This window comes from Vicugna pacos, chromosome 26 (genome assembly GCF_048564905.1).
Source record: "Vicugna pacos chromosome 26, VicPac4, whole genome shotgun sequence".
Lineage (NCBI taxonomy): Eukaryota > Metazoa > Chordata > Mammalia > Artiodactyla > Camelidae > Vicugna > Vicugna pacos.
Genome location: NC_133012.1, coordinates 9446356 through 9463840, shown reverse-complemented (window position 1 = coordinate 9463840; position 17485 = coordinate 9446356). Strand labels below are relative to the sequence as shown.

General features: G+C 42.1%; 1 protein-coding gene across 7 annotated transcripts in view; it reads left to right on the top strand.

The window, feature by feature from the left end:
• Positions 1–17485, top strand: part of NRG1 (neuregulin 1) — an 885407-nt gene that overhangs the window by 681570 nt on the left and 186352 nt on the right. For 4 of the 7 annotated variants that reach the window (XM_072950312.1, XM_072950314.1, XM_072950311.1 and 1 more), the window contains exon 1: positions 8176–8306. The exons of the other annotated variants lie outside the window; for them this stretch is intronic. In XM_072950312.1, the coding sequence (XP_072806413.1) occupies positions 8210–8306 (97 nt within the window). In that variant the 5' untranslated portion in view covers positions 8176–8209. Of the gene's footprint in view, positions 1–8175; positions 8307–17485 lie in introns of those variants that run through there. 7 annotated transcript variants of the gene reach the window in all.

Here is a 17485-nt window from a genome sequence, read left to right as displayed (position 1 = left end):
ACGTCAAAGGACAATCAGGAAGGCCCTGGTAAGTTCTGAGCAGTTCCGTGAGGTCGGTGGTGAGCTGGGGGAAGAAATGGATTCCTTGAGCTGATAAAAAAAGAACTGAGTGTTCAGTCAAAGAAGGAAAGAAAGAGTCAAAAGAGAGATTTTTGTTGCTGTTGTTCTGACTTCTTTGTGAAAATGGGGAAAGGTAATGTTCATGGAGAAAACTGGGGGTTTGGGGTGACCTGGCATTAGAAATTGGCAGTTGGACAAGGAAGGGAAAGAACCAATAATAATTCAATGAAAGTTTTTTAGTTAAGAGGGAGAAAAGTAAATTTTAAAAGAAAGCAATGAGTTGAGAAAATGTGCATTAAGTTCTTTACCTTGCACTTCTGAGCTAGAACTGTAGTTTTAGTACATTTAGTAAACACACAGTGATGTAAATCCTAGCTCATTGCTGGCTCTCAGGAGTCTACTTATTACCATGGAAATAAAAGTAATAGTGGATTTCTACCTCATATGTCATTAGATGATTTTTGTAAACAACTACAAAAGGAAAAAGATGGCATAATTCCAAAGCAATTGGAACCTAAGCAAAAGTGACTTTCTCTTGCTATCTACAATACCAGGTTTTGGTCAATCTTCAAGACAGAAGTTGCAAATGGACTGAGATTTTTTGGTGCCTGAATGTATCTGCTTTATAGGACCTCAAGATTTCAGTCTGCTCTAGGACTCAACCAAGATCACTCACAAATGCTAATCCAAACATATTTCTTAGACATTCAATGGAATATCTAGGATCCAGGATCACTCCCAGAATTTCTTGGGTCCCAAAAGCATCCTCCATGCTGGATAAGACCCTAAGCAAGACCAGAGCTCTCTGAGCCATTTGAACTAGGTGGTTTCCATCTTGCATCTATGGGAAAGAGTTGGAACAAGCTCAATCTTTATGATTAAGCAGAAAAGACAACATTTTCCATAAGAATGCAATCTTCTGCATGGTTGATCACCAGTTATTTTTTGGGATGGTCATTTAGTTTCTGTCAAGTTAGCTAATTGTCCTGCTAAATCATCTTTACAAGATGACTTGCTTTCTTGAGTTGTTAATCCTTGTGAAATTCTTTTCCCAAATGAATGAGAATTGAAAGATACATATATATATATATATATTTTAACATACACATACACAAAATTTCCCAAACATCTAGTGTGTTGGAAGTTGATCTGTTGCAAAGTAACTTGAATTCTAGGCCTGGGTCCAGGGGTGTAGATGACTGTAACATTCCACTGAGAACTTCACTCTTGGCTCTTAACTGAAAACTAAAAATCCCTAGTCAAGATATATGAAGTACTGAGCTCTAACTTGAGCAGGAACTGAAAAAAAAAAAAGGCAGGGAGGGTAGTATTCATAAAGATTTAGTAAGGAAGTTAGAAGGAATTATGTGGGAAAGAAGGAAAAAGAATGACTGTGGTGTTACTACATGCCTGGGCCAGGTACACAATATTGTGGGCCAGGGTTTCATTCCATACAGACCAGTTATCATGATGACATTATGAAGTAATTTCCTATACACTATGATCTGTTTTGGAAATGCTTTCTGCCAGGTGTCTCTTCTGAAATATACTGATGCCAAGAGTCGACCTGTTAAATTACTCTCACTGTTCAAATATTTGAAGTACTAATTCATCACTCATGCCCTTAAATTTATATTTTAACATCATTATAAATTTAACAGGGGCGAATCTTTTCACAATAATGAATAAAGTGACTCTTGAAAGGAAGGACGTTAACCTTGGAGAGGATCCTGTGGGGTGACTCTTAAAAGCCACGGAAGTATCTGAATCTTTCTCTCTTGACTATATATGAGGTGTTCACAGAATCTGAGCCCCACGCATGTATGGAGAAATGCCTTTGCATTTGGTATATGGATCTGCATGATGGGAAGTGATGAAAATATTAGGGGAGCTAAATCTAAACTCCAAGATAATTGTAAGGTGGTTACTAGGTGCCATTCACTGAGATGACAGTATATGGACTTACCACTAGTCTGTAAAGTGAAAAACCATCTTATGGGAAGAGGAAACTTATATTATGCCAAAGTTAGAAAGGGGTTTTTAACTCTCTGTTAACAATACCATGTTTAAAAGTTTTCCTCCACGATCATCTTGTCAGAACAGCCTTGCTAAAACCCAGCCCTTTTATGGGTCTCTCTGACACCTCGTACAAATGCAAGGGAGGAATTGCAGCCAATAAATGTCATCTACAGGTGAAATTTGCAGAGGCAATTTAGGAAAAGCAGGTAAGTATTCCCTTGAGATTTTACCATGTCACAAAAGTTATCACCTCACCTCTTAAAGTTTTGGGAAATTATACTGACTAATCAAGATTCTTATTCTATATGTTTGTTCCTTGGAAAGGAACCGAAGTTATCCCAAAATGTTATGCCTGGTGTCATTAGCAACATCGTCATTTTTGAACATAAGCATATTTGTATGTATGGAGATATATATGTGTGTGTGTGTGTATATATATATATATATATATATATATATATATATATAATATATATGAAAGCAATCCTATTTATCCTCATTTATATACCAAATAACAAAATTATGTAGTTGGCTATGATGAGACAGGCATAGTGCTAGAAATATAACATAGAACATGAAATAGTCAATCTTTGCCTCCCCCCAAAGATTACTGCCCAGTAGGAACAGATTATTGTAAAAAAAAAAATCACAAAAAGATCCCTGTAAAAATAAAAATCACACACACAAAATAATTACAAACTGGAAGAAATGTTATGAAGGAGATGCAAAAGTGGGGTGGGAGATTAAAAGCATCATCAAAGGGAATGGAAAGCTTTTCTGAGCAACTGGAATTTAGTTGGAGCCTGAGCAATAAGTGGAATCAGGCAAAGCGTGGTCGTTGTGGGAAAATCCATGCAGAGGAAACAGCAAGTGCAAAGGCACTGAGACCAGAAAGAATGACAAGCTCTAGAGACATGTTGCAAAGAAGCCTCCATGTATGAGGCACAGAGAGTGAGGGGTGAAGCCTGGTGAGATCGGGCTGGAGTTAGGCACAGCCTAGCCCTTCAAGGGCATTGGTATGGTTCTCCACTGAATGCTGTGTGTAGCCAAATAATTGAAGGGAGCAAGAGTCTAGGTAGAAAGCTTTACTATGATCAAAGCAAAGATAGGATGAAGGCTTGGATTGGGGTGGTACTTTGTGAAAAGAAGTAAGAAGAGACTGAAGTCAAAAATGACAGGATTTGGGGGAGTTGGCAGTAGAAAGGAGGTGTCAAAGATGATTGTCAGGGGAGGTGATTAGTAACTGACTGATAGAAAACGGTAATGTCAGGGGGAAGGGTATAGCTCAAGTGGTAGAGCGCATGCGCAGCATGCAAGAGGTCCTGGGTTCAATCCCCAGTACCTCCTCCAAGCAGCAATCAATGAATAAGCTGAATTTACCTCCCTGTCATAAAAAAAGAAAGAAAGAAAGAAAATGGTAATGTCAGAACCAGGCTTTTAACACTGATTCTATTCTATTTAAATTCATTCTACGCAAAACTGTTCAGTCCTTACTAGGTGCAAAGTATGATGCTAGGAATTCTCATGGATAGCAATATGAAAAAAGTGGTTAAAAGCACATATTTTCTCCACCTTTTATAGACTCACATTCAAATACAGTGTTTTTCATTTCCAACAGAGGAAAGAGAAACAATAACTATACCCCTGCACATATATGTGCACACACACTCACAAATACAGACTTACACACACATGTACGACTGCATATGTGTATGTGTATATATTTATATATACGTATATATAAATTTGAGGTATTTGCATCACATGCACATCTTAAGTATGTGTTGCAAGAGGATGAGGGAGACAAAAAATTAGTGTGGAGGTGGGAGAAATCAAAAAGTTGCATGAGATTGTATTCTTAAAAAAAAATTAAAATGTTTCAAAGGCTGTTAAGTCTTATATCTCCACCATACAACAGAACAGATTTATAACACTGACCCCATTTTTCAAATAGTGTCCAGAAAAAGAAATTAGGCACTAGTATTCAGCTGTATAGTCCATTTTGGATCTACGATGTACCCCTACAATCATGAGAGCAGTCTTATCATTAATAATAATGATAAATAATAATAACAACCATCACTGGTATATGATCATGTTTAAAAATCACACAAACAAGTGGAAAAGCATAAACACAGATTTCATTTTAGTGCTGTTTGAATGTTACCTTTTTAGGATTTTTCTTAGGATTCTAAACTCACAGTTTTGTTATCAAACTGACTCTCTTCATTGCAGACAGATCTTGAGTAGTTAGCAATTCTGTTAAATATTTTCCAAATGTAAGGGAGGACACCATTTCCAATTTTAGAAAGGTATCTTGTTGGTCAGGAGTCTTCTGTTTAACAAACTCAACTTATGTGTTGATTCTAAGAGTCTAACTAAACAAGCGGGACAACTGGTAATCAGTGAATTCTTAAGGCTTCTTTTATCTGATTTTCTTTACACAATGGTCTGCTTGTTTCAGTTTTGTGTGTATTCATTTTGACTGCCTGTTAACGTCTTCTATTTATAATAATAGTATGTGAAAGTAGTATCTAATCTCTAAGCTAGTATGTAATTGCAGACCATCACTATAATTGTGCAGATAGTGGAATATGTTTGAAATCAGTAGAAGTGAGTTTGCCATGAAGCTAAAAGGAAGCTTCAGGACCTTTCACTTCTAAGTTTCCCTTTAACATTCTTGGATCTAAATTTGTATTTTTTTGTATTTTTAATTTTGTGTTTTTGTTCTTTTCCTTTATAAAGATCTCCCATATCTTAATGAGCTTCAGAGCCCAGAAAACTTATCTGGCCCTGCTTTTCATCTGTATTGTAAGAATTAATTTGTTTTAATACCTTTTTTTCATACTATTTTAGCTTCATGGGAATGGGGCAGTTTTTTTTTTTCCTTGTTTCTCTACAGTCCAGCATTTAGTTCAGTAAATGCTTTGTGAATTAGTGACTAGGTCATGTGCATTTGTTGTGTTGAGCTGGTGAGGGAGATTTTTCTTTTGCATTCATGCATCTTTATTAATAATGAATTTGTTGCAGTTTTTAAAAAAGTAATCTATAGAAATTATCTCATCACTTAAAAGTTAAAAATATCTATATGCAGAATTTTAAATTAAATTCCCATTGCTGCCAATATGCACAATAGTTTGCAACAATGTAATCTAGCTTCAAGTATTAATGTTCTTTCTGTTTTCTTTTTTGTTTTTTTTCTTTTTAAAATTTTCTTGGAGTATTTTCCAAACGGGAACTAATGAGAGAAGGGGTATTACATTTGGACAGCTTTGTAGAGTCTAAGAGGGCTTCTGGATGGTAAGCCTAGCCAAAGAAAAATGCTATGGTGCCTCATAGCATTAATTTAAAGCTGTCATTTAATATAAGATGTCCATTTTGTCTTTCTTTATTTCTCAAGTTGCTTATTTATAAATCTCCACTCTATTTTTCAGGAGTTGACATATGTTGACAGTTGACATGTGTCACCTGAGAGCTGATATACCCTAAGAGCTGAGCAATACATAACAAATTAATACAATTATACCATGAAGACATGTCCTTGTTTCTAAATGAGACAACTGAGGTTCCTATTTAGATTTTCAAGAAAACAAAATAGTCTTCTCCTTTTTCCATCCCTTGTTCTGATCATTTCCAAGGTTTTTATGAAAATGCAAAACAAAACCAAATTTGCTACTTCCTGACCATAGAGATGACTAATTAAGGACAATCTCAAACCTAGTTTTCCAACTGGCTTTCTGTTTTATTTGGAAAGATCTGAAACTTTTTTTTTTATTAATTCCAAATTACATTTCTGCTTTAGATCCTTCAATTCTAAACTAATGATATGCCTAGTAACATGGAGCAATTGTACACTAAGCGCTTTCAGGGTCTCATGTTCTGGAGATAAAGTACCCCTTTTGCAACGGCTCCCCTTTTCTGAGTTGTGCTGTTTCCTGTTTGTTAAGTAGTGGCCCCACCTGGGAAAGTATGGTTATGTCAGCCAAAATTCAACTCCAGTTTACATTAGACTCTGTGGAATATTCTAGTGCTATTCAGTGTTCACAATCTCCTGGATTTTGCTGTGTTTATGGCCCAGTCTAATTTACATGTGGTGTTTGTTGGGAGGTTATCAGAAGCTATTTGGACTTCAAACTCTTTTTAAATTAAATAATGTGGCACTATTGCTAAGATAGCTTTTAACAGTTTAACCCACCCAACAGATTCTCATTACAATGCAAACTGAAGGAGAATAAAATTCTTCTTAATTTAGGAGAGTTTTAAAATGAATGGTTTTGCCCCCCACCCACTTCACACGTACGTAGCAAGAAAGCGCCCCGGGTTTCACCTTTATTTGAAATGGTGGCGTTTAGAAAATATACCAAGAAGGCCGGGTGTAGGTTGGATCCGTTAGCATTAATCCCAGAGGATGGAAAATTAGGAGCAAAGCACTTTTAAAGAGAAGTAAATAAATTTCCTATACGGACGCTGGTACTCACCTCTTCCAGACCACAACACATGAGCCTGTCACTGTAAAAGAACCTTCTAAGTTAGCCACAGCTCTGATAAAACTGTGAGAACGTTTTCTGGATCATTCCGCGGTGGCCTTTAACTTTTGTCCTCCGCAGCGGGGTGCTAACGTTTTCTGGATTTTCCTGCTCTTTAGAATTCTCCACCAGAGGGAGGACAAGGCAAGGCGAAGTGGGTTTCACCCGCAGTTCTGAGCGAAGTTTGAAGCCGAGAAAGCGAGCATTGATGAATTACGCATCTCTGGTTCCGTCTCTCCGCTCTCCTGCTCGCTCTCTCAGCAGGACTGACTCCAGCTTTTGCAGTCATTTTATTGTCCGTGTGATTGCCTTTCCACTGGGGTTTTATCAGCTCTTTTAAAAATTAAGTTGTAGTGAGAGAGACAGTTTATGACCCCCTCCTTTGAAGAGGACGGGCTATTATTATTATTTATTTTAGGGAAAGCTGAAGATGAGAATTCCGACAGGCATGTCGTTAAACGCACGAAGACAGGACACACACACACATCCAAGGAGTAGCTTTGGGAAGATGGTGACATCCGACCACCTTTAAGGTTCCCTGAGCCCTTCCCGTGTGTCCAGAACCGCTTTACACTCAAACCCCTTTCCACCCAGAGTTCATCTTTGCCCTACATGCTTGCGGGATTTTTCACTAACGTAAGACAGGGCTGAACCCCAGAGTGAGAAAACAGCCAACAGTCCTTTCCTTCCCACGGGTTCCAGAGCTTTCATTTGGCGGGCAGGTGTCAGAGTTGCAAACTTTTGTCTCCAGCACTTCTCCGCGCAGAAGGGAAGGGAGCGGCCCTCCCGGGCGCTGCCTGGCTGCGGAGAGCGAGGCGCCGGAGCTCCCGGGTCCCTCCCTGGGTCCCGACTCTCCCCGGGCCGCTCGCGTCGGCTCCCGCGGGCGCGGCGGCGGCGGCGGCGGCGGCGCGCAGCTTCCAGCGACCCCTGTCGGGGGTGCCCGGCAGCCGCCCCGCGCGCCGCCCCCCGCCCGGCCGGGCTCGGGGAGGGAAAGGGGCTGCGCCCGCGAGCGCCGAGCCCAGGCTCCTCCCGGTGGCGTGTCCGCGCCTCGGGGTGGGGGTGTGGTGGGGACGAGGGAGGGGGCGAGGCCAGGGGAGGGCGAGAAGGAGGCGCCAGCCTTCAACCTGCAGGAGGGAGGTGGTGGCGGTGGGGCAATTGAAAAGAGCCGGCGAGGAGTTCTCCTCGACTTGTCGGAACTCCGGCCTCGCGCGGAGGGCAGGAGCGGAGCGGCGGCGGTGCCCGGGCCGGACGGTGATCGCCTCTCCCTCGTCGGGCTGCGAGCGCGCCGGGCCGAGGCCGCGGCAGGAGCCGACAGCGGCGGGAACCGAGGACTTCCCTGCGCGACGGGAGCCGCCCCGAGAGCGAGCGCGACCGCCTGACGGAGCGTCCCGCCCGTCCCAGGTGGCCCGGACCGCACGCCGCGTCCCCGCGCTCCCCGCCGGCGACAGGAGACGCCCCCGCGGAGCCGCGCCGCAGCCCGGCCGCTGGCTCTCCTCCCGCCCCCGGAGGGAGAAACTTTTCCCAAAGCCGACCGCAGCCCTCGGACCAAACTTGTCGCGCGTCGCCAGGAGCCGTCCGCGCAGAGCGTGCACTTCTCCGGCGAGATGTCGGAGCGCAGAGAAGGCAGAGGCAAGGGGAAGGGCAAGAAGGACCGAGGCTCCGGGAAGAAGCCCGCGCCCGGGGCGGGCGGCCCGAGCCCAGGTGAGTGCGCCGCGCGGCCGGGGCTCCGCGGTTCTCCTCCTCCTCCTTCTCTTTCTCCTCCACCGGATCCGTCGCCTCTCCCTCGTCCGCCCGCTCCCTGCGCTCCGGGCGCCTGGCCCTGCCTCCTGGCGTCCGCGGGGCCGGGCGGTGCTCGCCCTCGGTGGGGCCGCCCCTCACCTGGGCGCCCAGCCCTACTCGGGCGCCCGCACCCCCGCGCGCAAGGTGAGGGGCGGCGGCCGGGCCCGCGCCCGGGGGAGGATCCGCGACGCGCCGCGCTCCCTGGCACGGCCTTTGCCCCGCGCCCCGCCGCTGAGCCCAGCCCGGGGGCCGGACCCGGAGTGCAGGAGCCGAGGCCCGGCGCGCGCGCGCGCGTCCCGCGCCAGCGGCGCTTTGCACGGGCCCCGTCTGCCCTCTAGCGAGAAGAGCGGGAACGGGGCTCCCCTCGGAGTGCCTGGCTCGGAAGAATGAGGTGCTCTGGAGAGAGAAGCCACGCGAGCAGGCGCGCATCTGCGTTCCGGGCCCCGGGGAGGGAGTGCAGGGTCGCGGTGTGTGCGGCCGCTCACCCGGGTTCAGCCCTGCGGTAGTGCATCAGCTGAGAGGGATTCCTAGAGGTCAGCGAAGCAGATAAAAATCCAGCCCAGTGCCAGGAAATGGTCAGCTCCAAATAAGTTCTCAAACTTTTGGCTTTGCAGTTCTGTTTTTCAGGACGTCCTTGATAAATATGGTTAATTTGTGTTCCCAGGAGATACTCAAAAGTGAAAGTTCACCTGAAGTTTTGAACCCAGTTGCTTACTGCTTATATGATAGAATGAAATGGCGATTGAGGCTTTCCAGAGACAAATCTAGTTAGTACTTGATAATCAGAACAGGGACATGAATGACAGTTTTACCTTATATTTCCCTAAGAAGGGCTGATGCTTCAGGCACTATCTTGGACGGAGGAGGCACCCCAAATAAATACTTGGTTATGAGTGATTGAGTGAAGAAGATACTAAAACAAAACAAAAACAAAAAATGGAGGGGAGGAGGAGGAAGATAAGGAAGGGCCTTTTTCTACTGCTGCAATTCCCAGTTGTTAACTGATCCAGATACCTTAAGTCATTAGAACATCCTCCAGCACATTTCGTAAAGCACTTCTGAAGAATTAATTCAATAGCACTAGGTAGTACATTGGCTGAGGAAGATAACAGAAGTATTTGCCTATCCCTTGCAGGAAGAAAACAAGATTTGCCTAGTCCTCTTATTGGCATCCCTGAGAACATTTCAGAACCTGGCTTATTGGCACACACCTTAAACAGGTTTTGAGCAAAACAAGTTGAACAGAGAGTAATTGTTTGGCCACTGACCATTCCTGTGCATGCTTCTATAATAAGACACTGCTGATCAGATTCACCTTAAATTACCTTTATTTAGCCCTCATGAAGGTGTATTAAAATTTTGCTTACTTTCCCCTATGTTTTGGAGATAGAATATAGCATTTTATTCAACAAGAGGTGAAATGGGGGGCTGGATTAGCAATTTCCCCAAATGACTTTCTCTATTGTCCTCTCAAAGGTCATCATAGTAAATTAAGGAGATCTTAGACCTAATCGCAGTGGTAAAGTTGTAAAGAGTTATTGGGGCTCCTTAAGTGCTGTCCTGTCCTGCCCGGGAACGCTCTCCCTGCAGAAGCTTCTCTGGTCCTCTGGAGGTGGTCTGATGAATTAAGGACGGAATGGTGATCTGAAGTGGCATTACTTTCAGGTAACAGGTCTGCATTTTGTCAAGGCTTCATAGCAGCAGTGCCTTACTTAGCATAGGCATTTCAGATAAGCACCCATCAGGGGCCAGGGAGAGATTTTAAGAGCAAACAGGCACTTCTGTGCCCTGCAGATCTTATCTACTAGGTGGGCAGCTGTGTTGGGACCACCTCCTGTTCTCTAATGACACAGAGTTCAGAGCTGCCTTGTGATACTTTCCCGTCCCACAGCTGTGACTCTAAACCAGAGAGATTGGCATCTTTCAGTGACCTTCTGTTTACTACCTTCCCAGAAAATTTGTGGTGAACTTGACTCTAGGTTAGTTTTTAGTGTATTTGTCTTTTTTCCATCAGGTGGTTATCCTTCTTGGGGAGGAAGGCAGTTCGTGCTTATTAAACCCTATAAATCAGATAAGAATATTTATTCTTCATTTGATTCAAGAAGAATGACCAATTTGAAACCTCCTGTATATAAAAGCACCTGGCATTGGATAGTATTGCTTTGAAATCACTGTTTCTTTCCTTCCTGTCATTTTCCTTGAAATGGTGTCAATGTCCTTTTCCCAGTCTCAGGAGAATACATAACTGATAGACATAATGGTCTGTGAGAGAAACCCATACCTCCTTTTCAGTCTTTTTTGCACCCTTTAGTCCTCAGGCATCCTCAGAGGACTGACCTCTAAAAGCCATCAATATAGCATTGCCACTTGGCATACCAGCTCAAATTAGGACTTACGAGGACACCCATCTCTTAAATAGCTCCCGCTTAGTGCCCTCCAATCCCAACTTTCTTAAAACAGCCACTGAAACTTTATGTCCTACACGACAGACATGCAACAGCCAAGCCTCTCTTTGGATATTATAACGTTTCTTCACAACAGCCGGGGGAGAGATAAGGCTGAGAGAACTCAGCCGCCCAGCCCCGCTGTGTGCTGTGTCCCATGCGGAGGAATAAACATCTGCTGGAGGGCTATTTCCAAGGGAGAAGCTTTCTTTAACTTTCATGCGACACGTGTGACTGATATGTGATACATACGTAGCTATGTCTCATAGCATCGCATTTTTATACAATTAACTGAATATTGAATTGCACACTATTGGGGCTGCAGATGTTCAGCAGAATTATCTGGTCCATAATCATGGCTCTAATAGGTCCCAAGCCCTTGGGGTCATTGATTCCTCTTTGCTCAAAAAAAAAAAAAAATCTCAGCATGATCCTGGGCTTTGTAACACAGATCCACATACCAAGGGCCCTGCAACATCCTGCACCTCTTAGATGCTGGACTTCCCGGGTCTAGATTCTTCATATTGATTCACTCAACAAACTTTTTCTGTTGAAGCCTGAATTACAAAACCAGAGCTTTTTTTGCCTTTTGGTATTTGGCTCTAAGCTGCTTTTATGACTCTATGTTTACCGACATGTTTTTCTTTCATTAAAACACTGCTCAGGATTCTTTTTTTTTTCCCCCGCTTTAAATGACCTGGAACCAATTCATTATCAAGCCTAGTTCAGTTCTAGACGAGTGGGTCTCCCTTCTTCCCTGGAGGAAGGGGCGTCCGTGAGTACAAGTGGTGGAAAAATTGAGACACTAAGTATCCCAAATGGGTAGAAGCCACCATGTGCTCCCCGGGTGACATCACCCACCTGTTTTGCTAACTAAGTGGCTCCCCAGGCTGGAGCACTTGTAAACATTCTTGGATGTAAAATGCCCTGTCGCTAATGGGGCACCGAGTGTTTACAGAGCAGGAGGAGTGCCCAGTGATCTGTTTTAACCCGGTTACTCATAACCACTTAGATTATGTAATTATTAACAACATTAAATATTATTTATGACATGAAGTCAGGTTCATTTGGAAGAATGGCTTTGAAGCAAAAAGGGGGGGAGAAGCTTGGGACACTGTTCTCATATCTGCAAAATGATAAAAATGATCCTGTTAGGAAAATGGAGAGAAGAAATCATGCAATATGTAGGTAATCAGAACATATGGAACCAGTACGAAAGCAGTAAACACTCTACTACATGCCAGGCACTACGCTGGACACTTGCATACTTATTCATAAAGCAGCTACTGTTTACTGACTGTCCCACCATGTTCTGGGCAGTTGTAACAGTTGCTTTGTGTATTGTATCGCCTGTCCCTTAGGAAGTATGAAAATGCCTCACTATTAGGTGGCAAGAGGCAGGATACCTAGTTCTTAGATCCAGAGCCAGAGTGCCTGGATTTAAATCCTGGTTCTGCTGCTCGTTAACTGTACCGTCATGCCAGAGTTACTCAGTCCCTCCACGCCTGTTTCCTTATTTGTAAAACTGGTATAATAATAGTATTATCATAAAGTTATAATGAGACTTAAACGAGATAATAGCATGCTGAACGTTGCCCAGTATGGAGTAAGTGCCCAATAAATGTTAGCTTTCTTCGTAAAATTACCCGGGAAACAAACCGTCTGTGTCTTTGCCAAGATATTTGATAAAGTTTTCCAGATTTACCTTTTATGGTAAAAAAATAATCCAAAGCTGGCCTAAGATGGGAGTGAGCATAAATATTAATATTGACTACCTGTAAATACAGAGAGAAGGGGATAAACATGTCAAATACCATAACTGCATGTATGTTTCACGAAACAAAGTCCTGAATTCAGTCTAAATATTGAAAGTAGAGTGAGGCGAAGCATAATTTTATTTCTGGCAGAAAAATGTTGAGGTTTCAAGCTATAAGAAGGTTTTGAAACATGACTCCTTGTCTGGCAACACTGAAGAATATATGCCTAACCCCACCTTTGTTATATCAAATGTGTGCATAGTCTCCTGTTTGGGGACTAGTACAAATGACAGGAGTTGAAAAGGAAAGTGTGTACTAACATGCTCTTTGTTATCTTTGTAGCAAGTGTAAAGGTATATGCAAGATTCATAGACTCCCGGGCAGGTGTTTCTAAATATAAACAAAATAATGAATATTTTTTAAAAATCTACATTTCTCAGTATCTTCTTCCCTCCCCATCCTCACTGGAATGGCTGTAGGTAGCGCTTAAAGTCCTGGGAGTATGGTTCTTACCAAATCAATGATTTATTAGCATTCTCAAAGTAACAAGTTAAATTTGACATTAACAGTATTGATGGTTTATCCTGTTTTGTTATGACAGAAAAAAAAAAAAAAACCAAACCAAGTGTCAGTATTCAGGGTGAGTGATTTTATTTGTTCAAAGAAGCGGAAAAAAGAGGCTTCTGATATTTTTGTTAACCCTAGAGTCCTCCTCTTGACAAACAGAAAATACAAAAACTTAAATCATATAATATTAGCTTACAAGCTGATTTATCTTAACCGGAAGAAAGGAACATCTAGTCAGTATGCTATCAGGTACATAAAATGAAATTTCCTCAAAGGAACGAGTGGGTTGTAGATTCATCCTAACCCTACACATGTTTTTTGCAAGTAGCCCTTTCACAGGTTTCAATAGATTTTTAAAAAGCGAGCTACCAAAATGCCAATAGATGTCAGTGTTTGTTGCTTTAGAAAAATTGAGGTGTTAGAAGAAAAAAAAAAAAGGCTTAATTTATCTCAGTTTTAATATGCATAAAGGTGGCTCCTTTGAAGCTTGACAATTAGTAATACCCTATGTAACCTTGTTTACTTACGTCTTGTGAATGAAAATGTCACATTTTCACGTCCCTCTCTTCTAAATATGAAAAGATGTCTCTTGAATTGATTCTGCAAAGAATTTAGAAATGCAGGCTGAAGATACGCTGATCAGTGCATTTCTTTCTTTTTTTTAATTTAATGAAATTATTTGAAAATATTGTTACATATACCTTGGATTTATTCTGTCTGCATCTGTAAACCATAGATTTAGTATGCATGTTTCTTGTGTAGCCTTGATTAAGATTGACTAAGTATACTTTTGAGCCCAACTCAAGTGGAATATGTAGAGTTCCACCTCTGGAAGGCCAGAGATGGTCAGAATTCTCTTCTTTCTTCGTCTCACTGGTGTCACCTTTTTCTGGCCTCCAGAGGGTGCTCCAAGTGCATCACACTGCTATTCCCCAAAGAATGACTCCTTTTTTCTTTTCTTAAGTGACTTCGATATTCTGGGCAATCTATGAGAAAGAATAGGCCCCCGATTTCCTCAGAGTCACTACCTGAACTGGAGTTTGTTTTCCGGCTAGAGCAAGTAGCCCGAGTTCCAGAAGAACTCTGAATCAGAACCTTCCGAAACATCATTCTGAGGATGACAGTGCAGTTGTCAACTTGCAAGGGCACGTCTGTGAGATTACATTTAACCAGCAAACTTTCCCCAGAGAACCTAGCATCTTACAAGCACCTTTCAGTTGCTCCTTGGAGCAATTCCTTTTGAATAAGTTTGGGCAGTACCAGCAAAGAGATTTAGTCATATTTAAAAGTTTCACTATGGCATCGGAACATTAAACGTGAACACATCAAAATTAAACGAAGGATCTTTACAGAAGACGTCTGTTTTCATGTGTTCATACCATATTCTTAAACCCTAGCTAACATGTTTGAGAGCCCTACTTTGACTGAGCTACACGTTTTTCAAAATGGGTTTGAATGACTAATTCCTTTGGATCATGGGCTAATAGAATAGCACCATCACAGAGTCGCTGTTGCTTGCTCATGGTTTATTCCCCCACTGGTCATCTTCATCATGAGTTACTCCCCGTCTGTTACTCCCCTTCTCTTTCTAAAGGGCAATAGTGTTCACATTGCTTTGGTCCAGGAAAGGTGTTGTTGATGAGAGGCAGTCTTTGCTCTGTGACAGTGTCCCAAACCTTCCGTTTCGTAGCTTCAGTCGGCAGGCAGCTGGCTCCTCTGGGCAGCTGTGGAGTTTTAGTTTCCACGATGGTGAGAGGCAGGGGGTGTTTTATTAGATTGAACCAAAAGAAATTGTTGATTCCGTAGATCATACATGACTGAATATTGTCCGTGTCATGTAGTTTAATATTCGGGCTCTCTTCAGTGGTTTGACTTTATGCTCTACGTGGTATTTTTAAAAACATGGTAATAACAACTTCGAAAAACATCGTAGAAATTTTGTTAATTAAATGAGGTTAAAGTGATGTATAAAAGGAATCTGGGCTAGGAAGTCATTGAACCAGTGGCATCTTCTACAGTAAATAGATGAGATCATATGATATACATATAAAATGAATTCTACATAGAGGATGACTGCCAGGGTAACTAGCAGTGTTCCTCTGGAGAGAAAGGGGTACATTTCTACCACAACATGCAACTTGGATTTTTATTTGACCTGTTAGCAAACTGTTACGATGCTTTATCTCACCCACCACATTTCCGCAGAGATGTGAGTAAGAAAGGTTGGTGACTGACGAATAATCTTGGCCTTATTTTATGGAATAATATTTTTTACAAACTTCACTCAATTTCACAGGACTCCATCAATTCACTTTTTCTAGTAGTTTTAAGAAGTGTGAATTTTATTGTCAGGTGAAAATGCACTCATTGGGAGTGGCCTCTATTACTTTATAAGTAGGGTTAAAATTTAGGTAAAGACAGTTTTTTAAAAGCATATATATCTGTGTTCATAATTGTAACTCATCTGTTTATTACATATAATCTGACAATTGTAAAGACAAGCTGCATTTTTTTAAAAGATAATGACAGTCTCCTTAGCTATTCCATAGTAAATATAAAGACAATCTTTAAAAGGAAGTGTCCAAATTTTAATTGGGATTTTTTTTTCAGAACAAATACATTTTCTACAGATAGCAAAATGTTTTGAGTACTGAAATGTCTTATATTTAAGGACTCCAGAATTCAGTTAAAATTCCTACACATTTTATGATTTTTTTCAAAAAATGTTTCAACTTTATGCAAGGCAACGTTAGACTATTAATTATGTATAGAACATTTCTCTATTAAAGCTCTAAAGAAAGTTTTAAAAACTTTTGGGGGCGCATAATTAGGGTTACTTATTTTATTTATTTGTTTTTTAATGGAGGTAACTGGGGGTTGAACCCAGGTCCTCATGCAAGCTAAGCACACGCTCTACCTCTGAGCTCTACCCTCCGCCTCTAAAGAGAGTTTTTGATCTTAGCTGATGAGTGTATCATTTAAAATTTTTCATTTGTATATAACAGCAGGAAATCACATTTACATGTGAGCTGGTAAGAAATGCATCCAAAAACCAAAGAAGGAAAAAATGAAGGAGCTGGTCAACAGGTATTTAAAAGAAAACTAAGGGTCATGAGAAGAGAGTTTTCTGATGTATTTCTTACATACATACATTGCTATTTGGTGTTCAGAAAGGTGTATTTTGTAAAGTGAGTGTTCTTTCTATTCTTAAGTTTACCAGGACTTAGAAGAGTTTCTGGTTATCCCTGAAGGTGGCTTCTCCCCTCTCCTGACCTGTGCTGTGGACTTTCTGTTATACTGGAGGACAGTGGGGGAGCTGAAGAGGCCTGGTAACTTGCTCTAATGGTGGCTGATGTGAAGGAGGCTGCAGGGTGAGAGAAATCATTTTGGACACAGCACACTGCAGTTTTGTGTCTACAGCGTGAACAGTTGTATTATGTTTAACATGATTTAGTGTCTGAAAAAAATTTCTCGTGGAACTTCCTTTGCCCTCTCTTCCCCTCCAAACTTGGAAAGTTGACTTTCCAGTTATGAGTGTATACTATATTAATGGTTACAGATACTTAAATAGCAGAGAAGTTTTGTCTTTGTTTTACACATTTATGTAATGAGAGAGTGTAGAGCAGGAGGACTTCTTTGGATGGAGGCCAATGTCATATCCATTTGTGACCTCAGTTCGGGTTGAGCTAAAACATGCATTTCTGCCGTTCAGTGAAAGCCAGATGAACGCTTTAAATCCTCATTTGGTGATTCTGTTATCATCTCTCCAAACCCGCTTCAATGAAGGAAGTACAAAGTATGGGTGGCATTCTGAATCCACATCTACATGTTCCACAGGGGTTGGGATGAAACAATCCCCCACCAACCTCCCAAAACAGCACACACCTGGATTCAAGCCCTCCTGGGTGTGGTCCCACTCCTGACGCCGCTGATCCCGCCCCCTCTCAACCTGCAACATCCTGACTTTCAGCAGCGCTCCAGAATTGAGCAGTATTTTGCTTCTCCCCAAATTACCTGGCCTGTTCAGCTTAAAAATAAAAACGCTTTTTTTGAATGCGGCTAATAAAAAGAAAAATCAGCTCTCTTCTCTCCTAACCAGCAGGCCAAATGAGAACTCTTGTGTTTGACGATAGTGCGATTCAGACCACATCAACATGAAAATTTGGCTCTGGGCAGCACTCAGAATAGGTTTCTGGGACGCTTGCTTGGTGGCCTGGCTTAATGAGAGGTGCTGGGTTTAGTTAGATCAGAGCAGCCATTGAAAGGCAAGGCTCTGGTTCTGTCCTCTGATTGGCCGTCGTGAATCCTGGCTGTACCACCTCCCACTGATGGA